The sequence below is a fragment of the Mobula birostris genome, chromosome 13 (genome assembly GCF_030028105.1).
Source record: "Mobula birostris isolate sMobBir1 chromosome 13, sMobBir1.hap1, whole genome shotgun sequence".
Taxonomy (NCBI): domain Eukaryota; kingdom Metazoa; phylum Chordata; class Chondrichthyes; order Myliobatiformes; family Myliobatidae; genus Mobula; species Mobula birostris.
This window is the reverse complement of record NC_092382.1, coordinates 20,447,257-20,461,411: the sequence shown is the minus strand read 5'-3', so window position 1 is coordinate 20,461,411 and position 14,155 is coordinate 20,447,257. Positions and strand designations below refer to the sequence as shown.

General features: G+C 45.1%; 1 protein-coding gene and 1 long non-coding RNA gene across 2 annotated transcripts in view; both read left to right on the top strand.

The window, feature by feature from the left end:
* LOC140207837 (uncharacterized) overlaps nucleotides 1-13,735 on the top strand; it is a 268,940-nt gene extending 255,205 nt beyond the window's left edge. The window contains exon 4 of the mRNA XM_072276392.1: nucleotides 13,115-13,735. Coding sequence (XP_072132493.1) covers nucleotides 13,115-13,564 — 450 coding nt within the window. The 3' untranslated portion in view covers nucleotides 13,565-13,735. The remainder of the gene's footprint in view (nucleotides 1-13,114) is intronic.
* LOC140208562 (uncharacterized) lies at nucleotides 779-7,183 on the top strand. The gene is made up of 3 exons (XR_011888825.1): nucleotides 779-973; nucleotides 5,600-5,828; nucleotides 7,152-7,183. It is a non-coding gene; the product is annotated as an uncharacterized lncRNA (long non-coding RNA).
* Nucleotides 13,736-14,155: the final 420 nt, after the last annotated feature.

Here is a 14,155-nt window from a genome sequence, read left to right as displayed (position 1 = left end):
GGGTCCTTCATCATGGACGCCGCCTTCCTAAGACACCCCTCCTTGAAGATGTCCTGGACACTGCGGAGGCTGGTATCCAAGATGGAGCTGGCTAATTTAACAGCTGTCTGCACCTTGCTTTGATAATGTGCAGCATGATCCCGTGACTCCATACCAGATCCTGATGCATCCAGTCAGAATGCTCGCCACGGTACATCTGTAGCAGTTTTCATGTGTTTTAGGCGACATGCCAAACGTACTCAAACTCCTAATGAAATATAGCCGCTGCCTTTCTTTATAGCTTCTTTATATGTTGCGACCAGATTAGGTCCTCAGTGAAATTAACACTCAGGAACTTGAAATTGCTCTTCTCTGCACTTCTGATCCCTCATTGTGGACTGGTATGTCCCACACTTTCTGAAGTGCACAATCACTTCTTTGGTCTGACTGACGTTCAGAGCAATGTTGTTTTTGCGACACCACTCAACGAGCTGGCATATTGTGCTCCTGCACACACCTTGGTCACCATCTGGGCGTCTGCTAATAAGGGTCAGATCATCCACAACTTTATAGATGGTATTTGAGCTCAGTCTAAAGAACGTAGAGAGAGTAGAGCAGTGGGCTAAGCACGCAATCTTGAGGTGCACCAGTGCTTATTGTGAGGGAGGTGGATAGGTCAGCTGCACAATTTGTAGTCTACCCGTTAGAAAGTCAAGGATTCAGTTGCAGAGAGAAATGCGGAGGCCCAGGTTCTGCTGCTCTTTAATCAGCACTGTGGTAATGACGGTGTTAAACGCAGAGTTATAGTCAATAAACAGCATCCTGACACCGGTGTTTGTATTGTCCAGGTGACGTAAGGTGGCGTGGAGAGCCTGTGTGGTCGTAGCTGCCGTAGGCATTGTGGCGATAGGCCAAGAGTTCATTCCAGCCATGACCAACTTTTGCATCACGACAGCACCGTATATATGAGCGCGACTGGATGATAGTAATTCAGGTAGCTCACACTACTCTTCTTAGGCACCAGTATAATTTTTGACCTTTAGAAGCAGGTGTTGTGGAGCAATGAAACACAGTTTAGCAGCTCAACGTTTTGCAGCATGACAAAGAATATATACATAAAATAAACTCGAAAACCTCAGGAGTGCAGTCCAAAATTAATAATATATGGATGGGGGGGGGGGGGTAGGACTATTGCACATCTGCCATTCCTGGAAGTGTGATGCATTTAGCTGCTGCTGTCTTAGGAGGGGGGCAGGAGAAGGGAATACCCAACCCTTCTCAAAGCTGTCTTATCGGTCAGAAGAGGAACTTCAGCAATAGCTTGAACCGTGGTCTGTAGAGGAGCCAGGTGGCCTTGTCCCAGCACATAACCCAGAGATGTAACTGTGGCAAGGCCAGACTCACCTTTAGCCAGGTTCACCGGAAGATTGGCCTTGGAAAGTCTGTCAAACCGTTTTTCTACAGCTGCAATCTGCTCTTCCCACGTGTCATTCCAGACCACTAAATCATTGATATAAGTCCCTGTGTTTCCTAAACCTCTAAGCACAGAATTGATCATTCTTTGAAATGCTTCTAGAGGATTCTTCATCCCTAAGTGTAAAGCATTGTATTCATACAGTCCAGATGGTGTCACAAATGCCGATATCTCTTTAACCCTCTCTGTTAAAGGAACACCCCGGTGTCCCTTTAACAAGTCACTCTTAATAAGGTATTTAGCTTTCCCCACTCTATCAATACAGTCATCCATTCTCTTTCTTTCTTCTTTCCTGTTCTTAATTTCTTCAATCATTTTACTTTCCTCAAAGTTCACTCTGTGACGATGCCGTTTCATGGGCTGGGCTGAATTCACAATGATGTTATTCACTGCACCTGTGCCCCAGTTCAAAACACCAGTCAGTCCTTTTCCTTGTTTTTTCAGTTTTGGGTCCAACTGGTGGACCTGATCAGTAGTATTTCCCAAAACGATGGAATTCTGGCATTTTGCTGAGTCTAGATTCAGTGGGAAAGCATGTTTTTCCATTCCATTATCAGATTCCACGATTCCAGTTTGTACTTCAATACTTCTCACAGCTGCAATTTCAGTAAACAAGTGTCTTATTTTGACTCATCAAAGTTGCTGGTGAATTTCCAGCATCTGCAGAATTCCTGTTGTTCTTATTTTGACTCAACCATTTTGTAAACTTTCCTTGGCAAAGTCACAGAGCTTACTACATCCCTTCTAGAATTCTCTGAGTAGGGTCAAAGGTCCTTTTGGCCTGTAACCGAACACAGGCTCCAACAAATTAATGCCTTCTGAATCGAATCTCCACCACTAAATAAGAAGAGGGGAACCCCCTCGTCCCAATTTTCCTCATTTCTCACACAATGACATCCACCTAAAGGCATACTGTAAGCCATGTTTAACATTTCAGCCCTGTAACCTTCCAAAACCACCACGTGACTTGTGGGCACAGTGGCTGGTCTCCACCTCCTCGTCAACACCCCATCTTAAAGGTAACATCCCACCGACTCTCTCTGAATTTCCTCTCCTGTGAGAGCCAGAGAGCCATCTCCCTTAAAGCCACCATTCCAGAATCTCGCTTCTGTTCCTCGATACATTCTTTTCTCAACAAAGACAAACCTTCTTTATGCACCTTACCCTTATCAATTGTACTACCCTCTAAGTCCTGCTGAAATCTGGAAGGTAGAAACGTCTCTGACACATCATAATTTAAACCTTTGGTCTTGCTGTAGGCCTCAACAGCAGCTTTGCTCATTACAACAGGAATTCTGCAGATGCTGGAAATTCAAGCAACACACATCAAAGTTGCTGGTGAATGCAGCAGGCCAGGCAGCATCTCTCGGAAGAGGTACGGTCGACGTTTCAGGCCGAGACCCTTCATCAGGACCCTTATTATTATTATTGCTCATTAGCTGAATTGCTGAAACACTCTTATCTTGGAGAGCTGTCAACATGCCTCCATTGTTTACCAAATTCAGCATCATCATCAGGCTGATGAGAATATGAAAGAGGCCAAACAATCTCTTTATCAACTTTCTCCGACCTTCACTACGCCGTGTTTCCATCACAGTACCCTGAATAACAGCATGACCTTGCAGGTGCTCAAATGTCCAAACAAAATCCAACAAACTAGCACATCCTGTCTCCGCAGGCCTTTCTCCTGCAAGCAGGGTCAAAGGTCGTGCAACCACTCCAACCTTTTCCAGCATCTTATCCGAAAGTCCAGGAACAGCACTTTTGCCATTTTTTCCAGCAACATTGACCTCACCAGGTTCCACTTTGCGGTCTACTATAAATGACTGAGAATCCTCACTTTCCACTGGTACCAAGGTTAACCCCTTACCCACTGAACCAAGATCATCTGACACACAAAAACTGCTTTCCTGTCCAACCAAGTCAGACACCTCAGACCTTAACTGAGTTTCAACACAAGGTTCAGTATCCTGTGAATCCACAGGTACTCCACAACCTGAACACAGGCAATCGGAACAACTGCCTCTTCTGGGCTGTCATCACTTGTCCCAGTTTCAAATCAACGTCATCTCGAACCTCCCAGCTATTCTCTGGCCAACTCTTTTCTGGAGTAAACTCAACCTCGTGGGTTAAAACTTCTTCGTCTGCTTTCTCAACAGACCCCTTCAAGGTAGGGGCATCCTCTACCACAGGATATGCCCTGACCTCATCAGGAACACAACTTTTAAATTCATCACACAAAACTAGCCCTTCCGAGCTGTAAAAATCATCAGGGTCCGACACTAAACCTCTTTGCTGCAACCTCTCCCTTTTAAACTGTCTCTGCCTTTCTGCCACGTGAACATCACGTTGCCATTTCTCCCTCTCCAGTTGTCTCTGTCTTTCTGCCTCTTCTCTCTGTCTTGCTGCTTCCTCTATCCATTTCTCTGCCTCTCTGGCTTCTCTCTCGAGCTGTTTTAATTTCAGTTCATGCTCCCTGTTCACTATTTCCAACAGAAGCTGAAGCTCATCCTCGGTAGGTTCACCTTCCACGAACAACTCTAACGCCTCCTCATCGAATGTTCCCTTATCTATATAATATTCAACTATTTTCCTTTGAATTTCTACCTTCCTCACACCCTTCTTTACCTCAATTCTCAATTCTTTAGCAATGTCCCGCAACTCATACCTTTTAGCAAACTTCAGTCACCAGGTCTGGTGATTTCGGAAAGTCTCTGACATCCATTTCTGCTGTTTTCCACACAACCAATCAAAGGAATTATTTAAATTCAGCGGCACGCCGAATTCCGTTCTTATGTTTCTTTTCTTTTCTTGGATGCGTTCCGGCTTTTTCTCTCTTTTGCCGGATTTCCTTCTTTGGGGATGGTGGGAGGTTTGGTGGTATTTTTGTATTTTAGGGTTTATTGTGGGATTTTTTTTCCGCACACACTTTTTGTATTTTTTTCCCATTATGTGTGTTTTCTATTTGGTTATGTTCATCACCACCATCTTTGATTAGCCCACGATGGTATGTGTGTACTGTCGTGTTTAAGAATAATATCCAATGGTACTTAAACAGATAAACATTATTAGCTGGAATGTACATGGCTGGAATCACCTTATCAAGCGAGAGAAGACATTTAAAGTTATTAATTGATTCCAGCCCGATATAATTTTTGCTCAAGAAACGCATATCAGAACGGGTGATCAAAATAGATTTTTTAAAACATGGAAGGGCCTTCAATACCATGTTACTTGTCAAAATAAAACAAAGGGGGTATCTAGTTTTATTAAATCTAATGGTTTATTTATTCAAGGACACATTGTTTCAGATAATAATGGTAGATTTTTAATTATCAAAGGAACAATTTGTAATAGAAAAATTGTCCTGGTTAATCTTTACGGACCTAATGTAGATGATCCTTTTTTTAAAAATGTATTTGGTTTATTACCAGACTTAAATGAATATACGCTGCTGATGGGCGGTGACTTCAACTGTTGTTTAAACCCTTTGATTGACAAGAGTTCAACCAATCAGCAGCTTCCGAGTCATCCGGCAACACTTATTAATTCCTTTTTAACTGATTATGGTTTGATAGAAATCTGGAGAAATTTACATCCTAATGACAGAGATTATTCTTTCTATTCAAATATTTGAGAATTGATTAATTTATAGCTGATTTCCGATTTTTGTCCAAAAGTCCAGAAATGTGAATATGATGCTATTGCAGTCTCGGACCATGAGCCTTTAAGCTTAACTTTTGAGTTAAATGATGTTAGTAATGTAAACTTGCCTTGGCGCTTTCCAGAAAATTTATTGCAAAGTTCGGACTTTGTTAGATTTATAGAGTTTCAGATAAAAGATGTCTTTCTTTTTAATAATACCGGAGATGTTTCGAAATTGATTATATGGGATACACTCAAAGCATATTTGCGAGGTCAGATAACATCTTACTTGGCTAAACTTAAGAAACAGACAAAAATAGAGTTAGATAAAATTAACAAGCAGGGAATTTAACAGCGGCTGCATATTAAATAGAGGGAATTTTACGGAAGCACGGTTTGGGGAGAGGGGGCAGTTGGCTGTTGGGGAAAATATCTCTAATAACATTAGGATATTTGATCGTGTTTTGTGAAATCCTGGAGCTGTGACTGTTTCTTATTTAGGTATTTGTGAAATTCCTCCTCGCTCGACCCGTTGTCCCAGGAAGCTGGGAAATACCTGAACACAAGTGTGAGCATTTTTCCGCTCTTTCCAATGGGTGCCATTGGATTTCAGGAAGGAGCCATATTATGCAAGGAATGAACTTCGAAACCTAAGTTTAAAAGTTGAAAATAATGAAAGAAAAATTGACTGCTTGCTTATCTTCAGCCTGATTTTGAAGAAATATTCAAGGTAATCATCCAAAATCCTCTTCTACACCTGGATAAATTTAGTTTTTTTTTTAACAAGCCAAATGGAAAAAAAAGACATTTCTAGGCTATAAGCTAGTTTTACGTCATTTCAACTATCATTAATAGCAGGTCAACCCCTTGGCCGAGCTCCACCAACTACAGTTGATTGGAAAGAGGCTGTTTGTCTCTTTGTGTTGATAGGAAAAAGAGTAAATTAGTGAGGCAATGAACGAGACGAAACGCATTTCCAAACCTCCCAAATGGCTGCTCTCCTCCCGTTAACATTTGTCACTTCAAAAATACGATATTTTCTATTCATATAGATTGGATAGATCTTTATGTAAAGATTCAAGCTTCTTTAACTTTTTATATATTTAAAGACTAAACAGAATCTGTATTGGTCTAACAAGGTAATACCCGACGTGTGAGGATATTGTCAGTATCGACACTCACAGATACACTTCCTGTCCAAACATTTCTGTGAGAGAAACGGTACGAGGCAGAGTTACCAACCTTCCGCTTTTGATACTGATATTCAGCAATATTCATAGCTTTAGCAATAGTTCAGTCGACGAGCTTTTTTCATACTTGATTACTTGGTTCCATTTTAGGTGGCTAAAATTGTAAAAAACTTACTTGCTTTATTTCTGTTATTTTTATACCTGCTTAGGAACACTGCTAAGCGCTGTGGGCCCTGCTGTCTGCTCTGACTCAGTCGTATTAGTAAGGCTACATATGTGGTGGTCCATGGATTACTCACTAACAGCCCTATGGCTTCTAAGCAAACAATGTTACTTTACTTACTTGATAATTATATTTTATGATAATTAGTGAGTACAACTGTGCAATACTTTGTCAAATTATTAAATTAAGTATTACATGTTTAATTGTACCAGTTATACACAGAAATGTAGTGATAGGCTATAAGTTTGTTAATGTCTTAACTATCACCATATTTCTGTGGAGCTCTGGAATTCATATATTTCTTTCATCTTGCTTTAGTGCTTGACATTATAAGAAACCCTATTCATATTCATATGTGTGTGTGTATGTGTACATAAATACATACACGTGTGTGTGTGTGTGTGTGTGTCAGACAGAGAGAGAGACAGAGACAGAGAGACCTGCTCAGTGGGTAAGGAAGTTGCCCAGTGCATGAAATGAGCAGGTACACACACTGGGTGCGACATACCAGGGGTGATTGATAGGTTCGTGGCCTAAGGTGGAAGGGGTAAATTTTAGAAAACCAGTCAATTTTCAATTATCTGACACAGAAATACCACAACAGTTATTAACTTCAAACTTTCTGCATGATCACTCACAGAGCGGAACTACACGTACATGTAACGACAGCTGTAAACTTCAGGCCTTCTGACTTAGGCCACGAACTTATCAACCACCGCTCGTTCAGCTCCGACACCTAAAAGATTGTCACTGCACCCCTGCTCCAGCCGGCAGACAGAGCCCGGGCCCGGGACTTTCCCGATCCACCGGCCCCGATTCACACAAACCCGAGATTTGTTTCCACTCATCGCCGCCCGAACAGGAGAACCGCCAACGGCAGCGGCATTCGGCACCGCGCATGCGTTTGGCAGGACGTTCGCGGTAGCGCCACCGGTGGCCGGAGGTCCACGCAGCGCCACCGGTGGCCGGAGGTCCACGCAGTGCGACCAGTGGCCGGAGGTCCCTGCAGCGCCACCGGTGGCCGGAGGTCCCTGCAGCGCCACCGGTGGCCGGAGGTCCCTGCAGCGCCACCGGTGGCCGGAGGTCCCTGCAGCGCCACCGGTGGCCGGAGGTCCATGCAGCGCCACCGGTGGCCGGAGGTCCATGCAGCGCCACCGGTGGCCGGAGGTCCATGCAGCGCCACCAGTGGCCGGAGGTCCATGCTGCGCCACCAGTGGCCGGAGGCCGGATCGACAACGAGAGGTAAATCACAAACACGACGAAGTCTGCAGACGCTGGAAATCCAAAGCAACACAAACAAAATGCTGGCGGAACTCAGCAGGCCGGGCACCATCTATCGAAAAGAGTCAACAGTCGACCTTTCCAGTTGAACACACCTTCAGGACTGAGATGAAATGGGGGAAATATCTGAATAAAATCGGTGCGGGCGAGGAAATGTCTCGCTGGAAGGTGATAGGTGAAGCCAGGTAGGTGGGATAGCTGAAGAGCTGAAGAAAATAGAATCTAATAGGAGAGGAGAGTGGAGAATAGGAGAAAGGAATGGAGCAGTGGACCCAGAGGGAAGTGATCAGCAGGTGAGAGGACGTGGAAAGTCAGAGAGGAAGAGAGGGAGTGGGAGGGAGAGGTGAGGGGGAGATTTGTTCACCGGAAGGAGAAATCGATATTCATGCCATCAGGTTGGGGAGCGGGTTACCCAGACGGAATATAAGGTCCTGATCCTGGACCCCGAGGGTGGCCTCATCTTGGCACAAGAGGAGGTGGTGGGTTGACACGTCGGAACGGGAATGGGAATCGGAATGAAAATGTTTGGACACGGAGACGCCCTGCTTGAAGCGGATGGTTCAAAGGGTAATTTATTATCAAGCAGGTATCCGTAAACAACTCTAGAGTTTCTTCTCTTCTCCAGAGAGCCACGAAACAAAGAAAGAACATGAAAGTCGTTCAGAGAGAAAAATCAAACTCCCAGCCCACCCCTACATCAAAAAGAAATGCATCCCGATCATCAACCCCCAAAACCCACCCCTCCCGCACAAAAGGGAACACTAACATCGACCCCCCCCCAAAAAAAACACAACCCGACCCCGCACAACTGCGGAGGGTCTGGTGTCACCAGTGTCGAGGCGGCCGCATCGGGAGCAGCGGACACAACGGGCGACCCCGGAAGATTCACAGGTGAAGTGTCGCCTCACCTGGAAGGATGTTTGGACAACGGAGAGAGTTCAGCCGTCCGGCCCTTTCACTGTGACACCCCGAACTCCACATCAAATCCGTCCAAACCAATCTGGGTGAACTTTAATGACCAATAAATATAATTCCTCTCAGTGATCAGCTGTCTGAGTGATCCCCTGACTCTGAGAGGAAGGGGTGTCTCTGGTCCACATTGTCAGGGTGTTGAGTTTACCAGGAGACAGAGACTGCAGGGACGAGAGGTTTTCTGTTGACTAATACACTGTGTGTGGACCCCGCTGGCAATTCTGGTGTTGTGACCCGAATCGAGACAAACACCAGGCTGCCCACTCCACCAACAACACGGCACAGCCGGACACATAACAGGGGACTTTACATCTCACAACACTGGATTCAGTGATGAAACCCGTGATTAATGTTGTTGTCCCACCGAAATCATCAGAAACGTCCATTCAGGTGTTTTTAAATACGAGCGCTCCCCCACAGGTGACGTCACACAGGTGCACGCACACGCCTGACGTCACACATGGGCTCCCCCACACCGGGATCTGTCCTCACGTGCGCCGTGTCTTACGTCACCCGCGCGCTGGAGAGCTCGAGCTTTGTCCGTTCAACGGCTGGGCTACTAATCACGTGACCAGCCCCTCCCCCACCGCTGTCAACAGAGGATACAGGAGCTGCGCTATTCCCATTGGTGCGAAGCGACGTCAATCTCTGGTTACAACCAATAGTATAGGTGGACCAGCTGAGAGGGCGTTACCCCGCTGAATCAACCTGGCGTCCCTCTCTCCGTCAAAGCGGAACAAATCCCAAAGTAAATGTCCGCTTTCTGATTTATTTCCATTTCCCTCCGAGGGAACAAAATCTTTGACATCAGCTGTTGAGAAAATCACCTTTGTTCTGCCCCCATGTGAGATGAGGAGAGGTGAGGTACACCCCAGGTGCGGGACACGGGAAACTGGGTGAGAGTCGGGAAGGGGAATGAGGTGAAATGGCCATCGCAGAGTAATCTTGTGTCCGTCCCGCACAACAACAGGTGGACCCACTTTAGACACTGTCGGGGGGATCACTGACAGAGGAAAGTCAAAGGGGTGAGGGGGGACTAATATCCCAGTGGTAAGGCTCGCTAGTGCTAGTGTGGGGAGAGGGTGATGTGGTTCAAATAAGTTGTAGGGGGAATGGGAGCCAGAATGACAGAACAGATAGTGGGGAGGGTGAATTGACTTTATTACATACATCCTTCATATACATGAGGAGTAGAAATATTTACATTATGTCCCCGTCTAAATGTGCAATGTGTAATTTATAGTCATTTATAATAAATAGTTTGTACATAGGACAGTCAATATAACATAGAAATGCAATTGTATCAGCATGAATTAATCAGTCTGACGGCCTGGTGGAAGATGATGTCCTGTTGGTCCTTTTGCTGTGGTACCGTTTCCTGGATGGGAGCAGCAGAAACAGTTTGTGGTTGTGGTGAATTGGGTCCCCAATATCCTTTGGGCCCTTTTTACACACCTGTCACTGTAAATGTCCTGAATAGTGGGAAGTTCACATCTACAGATGTGCTGGGCTGTCCGCACCACTCTCTGCAGGTTCCTGTGATTAAGGGAAGTACAGTTCCCATACCAGGCAGTGATGCAGCCAGTCAGGATGCTCTCAATTGTGTCCCTGTGGAAAGTTCTTAGGATTTGGGGCCCCATCCCAAACTTCTTCAACCGTGTGAGGTGAAAGAGGTGCTGGTGTGCTTTTTTCACAACACAGCCAGTATGTACAGACCATGTGAGATCCTCAGTGATGTTTATACCGAGGCACTTAAAGCTATTCACCCTCTCAACCCCAGATCCATTGATGTCAATAGAGGTTAGCCTGTCTCCATTCCTCCTGTCGTCCACAATCAGCTCCTTTGTTTTTGGGACCATGAGGGAGAGTTTGTTTTCTTAACATCAGTCAGATGTGTTCAGACCTCAGATAGAGTCAGCAATCAAATGGTTGAGCATGGTGCGATGAATGTGCTGAGCTGTGTATATCACAATGCAAGAATCATCATAGGAAAGCCAGATGAGCTCAGGACAAGGAATTATGATATTGTAGCCATTATTGGGACTTGGTTGCACCCAACAGTCTGAGGGATTTAGAGGAACAAATTTGTAGAGTGATCGCAGACCATGCCAACAAACAAAGATGCCCTTAATCAGTACATAGAATTCCCAACGTAGAAGTGTGCAATAAGCTGTTAGGAAATGATCCAGGGCTGGTGACAAAAATTAGTGACCATAATTCCATGAGATTCAAAGTAAACATGGAAAAAGAGAGATCTGGACCACGGGTTGAGATTCTAAATTGGAGAAAGGTCAATTTTGATGGTATCAGAAAAGATCTGGCAAGTGTGGTTTGGGACAGGCTGTTTTCTGGCAAGGAAGTACTTGGTAAGTAGGAGGCCTTCTGAAGTGAAATTTTGAGGGTGTAGAGTTTGTATGTGCCTGCCAAAATAAAAGTTGAAAGGTAACTGGTGCAGGGAACCTTGGGTTTCAAGAGATATTGAGGCCCCGGATATTTTGTAGCTCTAAATGTCTCAGACTGTTGGGTGCTACTAACACTCATTAATGACTACAATATCATAATTCCACACCCTGAGCTCATCCGACTTTTTGTTTTTGTCATCTTCTACAGGTTTCTAAAAGTTTCCCAATAGTTTTTCCCCTTTTGTTTGCCCTCTCTTTGGATTTTATATTGGCTTTGGCTTCTCATTTCATCCACAGTTGTGTCCTCCTGTCTTTCCAATGCTTCCACTTCTTTGGGATGTATCGATCACTCATCTCCCGAATTGCTCCCAGAAACTCCAGCCATTGCTGCTCCGTTGTCACTCCGACCTTTTCCCTTCCAAACAAGTTTGTCCAGCTTCTCTGTCATAGAAACATGGAGAGGTTCAGTACAGAAACAGGCTATTTGGTCCATCTAGTCAATGCTGGAAAAAACATTTAAGGTCTCTACTGCAACTACCTGCAGTGGGACTTTCACCTTCAGACCCCTACCATCCAGGCTCCCATCCAAATTTCTTTTAAATGGTGAAACTGAGCTCATATTCACCACTTGTGCTGGCAACTCATTTCACACACTCATGACCATTTCAGTAAAGAGCTTTCCTCAATGTTCCTGTTAAATTTTCACCTTCCCCACTTACCCATGAACTCTGGTTGTCATCCCACCCAACCTCAGTGGAAAAAGCTGCTTGCATTTACCCTATCTATACCCTCATACTTTTATATACTTCTAACAGATCCTCAAAGCAATGTATAATTTTCTTGTTTATGTTTGGAGCCTTTTTTAAGTGTATAAGATGATGAGGGGCATTGATCGTTTGAATAGCCAGAGGTTTTTTCCCAGGGCTGAAATGGCTAACATGAGAGGGCATAGTTTTGAGGTGCTTGGAAATAGATACCAAGGGGATGTCAGATGTAAGTTTTTTACACAGAGAGTGGTTGGCGTGTGGAATGGACCGCTGGCTATTTGTGTGAGTGTTTCAGTTACCATGGGGCCAGGATTCCAAGTAGCTCAGTGGGAACAGGGAATAATACCAATGGAGAGAGTCAAACTGAGCCAGGTCACAGATTGGAGACGGCAGAAATACCCCATTCTTATAGAGACAGGAAGAGCATCAGAGAGTTTGATGGTCATTCCAGATACCAGCACTGTGCCCAGTTAGAAGATGATTTCTCTCCAACTTGTGTTGAACTTCACTGTAATAGTGTGATGCAGGAATACACTTTGACAACTCAAGTGACCTCATCTGAAAGGTTTTCCAATACCAATTGATGGATTTTGTAAATCTTTTTACAGGTTAAAAATGACAAGGAATTTGTCTACTGGAATCTCGAACAGAACACGCCAGTTTTGCTGTCTCTGTCCAGATATTTAATAGTCATAGTCATACTTTATTGATCCCGGGGGAGATTGGTTTTCGTTACAGTTGCACCATACAGTGGAAGAAGTGGAGCAATGCATTCACTCAATCATCCCTCCTGCTCAGACTGTGGGGAGGGATTCTCTCGATCATCAGACCGACTGGCATTCCCGTCATTTTACACAGAGGGGAATCCATTCATCTGATCATACTGTGGGAATGGATTCAATCGGTCATCTCAACTGAAGGTACATCAGCAAGTTCACACTGGGACAAGGCCATTCACCTGTTCTGTGTGTGAGAACGGATTCAGGCAGTCTTCCCACCTGTGGACACACCAGTCAGTTCACCCTGGGCTGGGGCTGGTCATCTGCTGAACTTGTTGGGAAGAATTCACTCGATCACCTGACCTAATGTCTCACCAGCGAGTTCACACAGGGGAGCAGCCGTTCACCTGCTCGGACTGCGGGAAGGGATTCACTTGCTCATCTAAACTGAAGGTACATCAGCGAATTCACACTGGAGAGAGGCCATTCATCTGCTCAGACTGTGGGAAAGGATTCACTCAGTCATACCATCTGCTGACACACCAGCGAGTTCACACTGGGGAGAGACCGTTCACCTGCTCAGACTGTGGGAAGAGATTCACTTGGTCAACCGATCTGCTGACACACCAGCGAGTTCACACCGGGGAGAGACCATACACCTGCTCAGACTGTGGGAAGGGATTCATTTGCTCATCTCAACTGAAGGTACATCAGCGAGTTCACACTGGGGAGAGGCCTTACACCTGCTCAGACTGTGGGAAGGGATTCACTCAGTCATCAAGCCTACAGAGACACCAGCGAGTTCACACTGGGGAGAAACCATTCACCTGCTCTCAATGTGGGAAGGGATTCGCTCAGTCATCTAACCTTGTGACACACTACCGTGTTCACACTGGGAGGAAGTTTCAATAAGCTGCATGCTGGGTATTTGTCCATCACTGTTGCTGAATGCAATTTCGAGAGTGACTGTCGGTGCTGAACTCTGCAATTATTGCTGCTGCTCACCACACCTCGAATGGCCGACGCTTCACTGGAAATGTCTGCTGGGGAGGGAGTGGCGGCTTTGGTAGAAGTGAGCATAAGAGAGGGAGGGAGGCGCTGATTTAAAATGGGCGAATCCTTGGTTCATGTGGTCGCCAGGGATGGAGTGAGACACTGCCTTACAATGGCCTCTGTCGCTCACAGAATCTATGGCGAAGGAACATGCGGTGCCCGTGGATACAATACGGGGATCGAGTGTCTTATTGATTGTAATAACAGTATTTTAATTTGTGTTTTATATAGTCTTAGGCATTGTATATATGTTTTAATTCTAATAATGTTGTCATTGAATAAACTTATGTATATATCTCAGATATTCACACATACACATATAACTGTGGATTTTGGGGAGGAAGGGTGAGGGGATTGGGAGGAAGAGGAGTGACGGGACGAGGAGTGGACTGATGAGACGGTGACCGTGGCAAAGTCACTGACTCAATAGGGGACGAAAAGGGGAGGAGA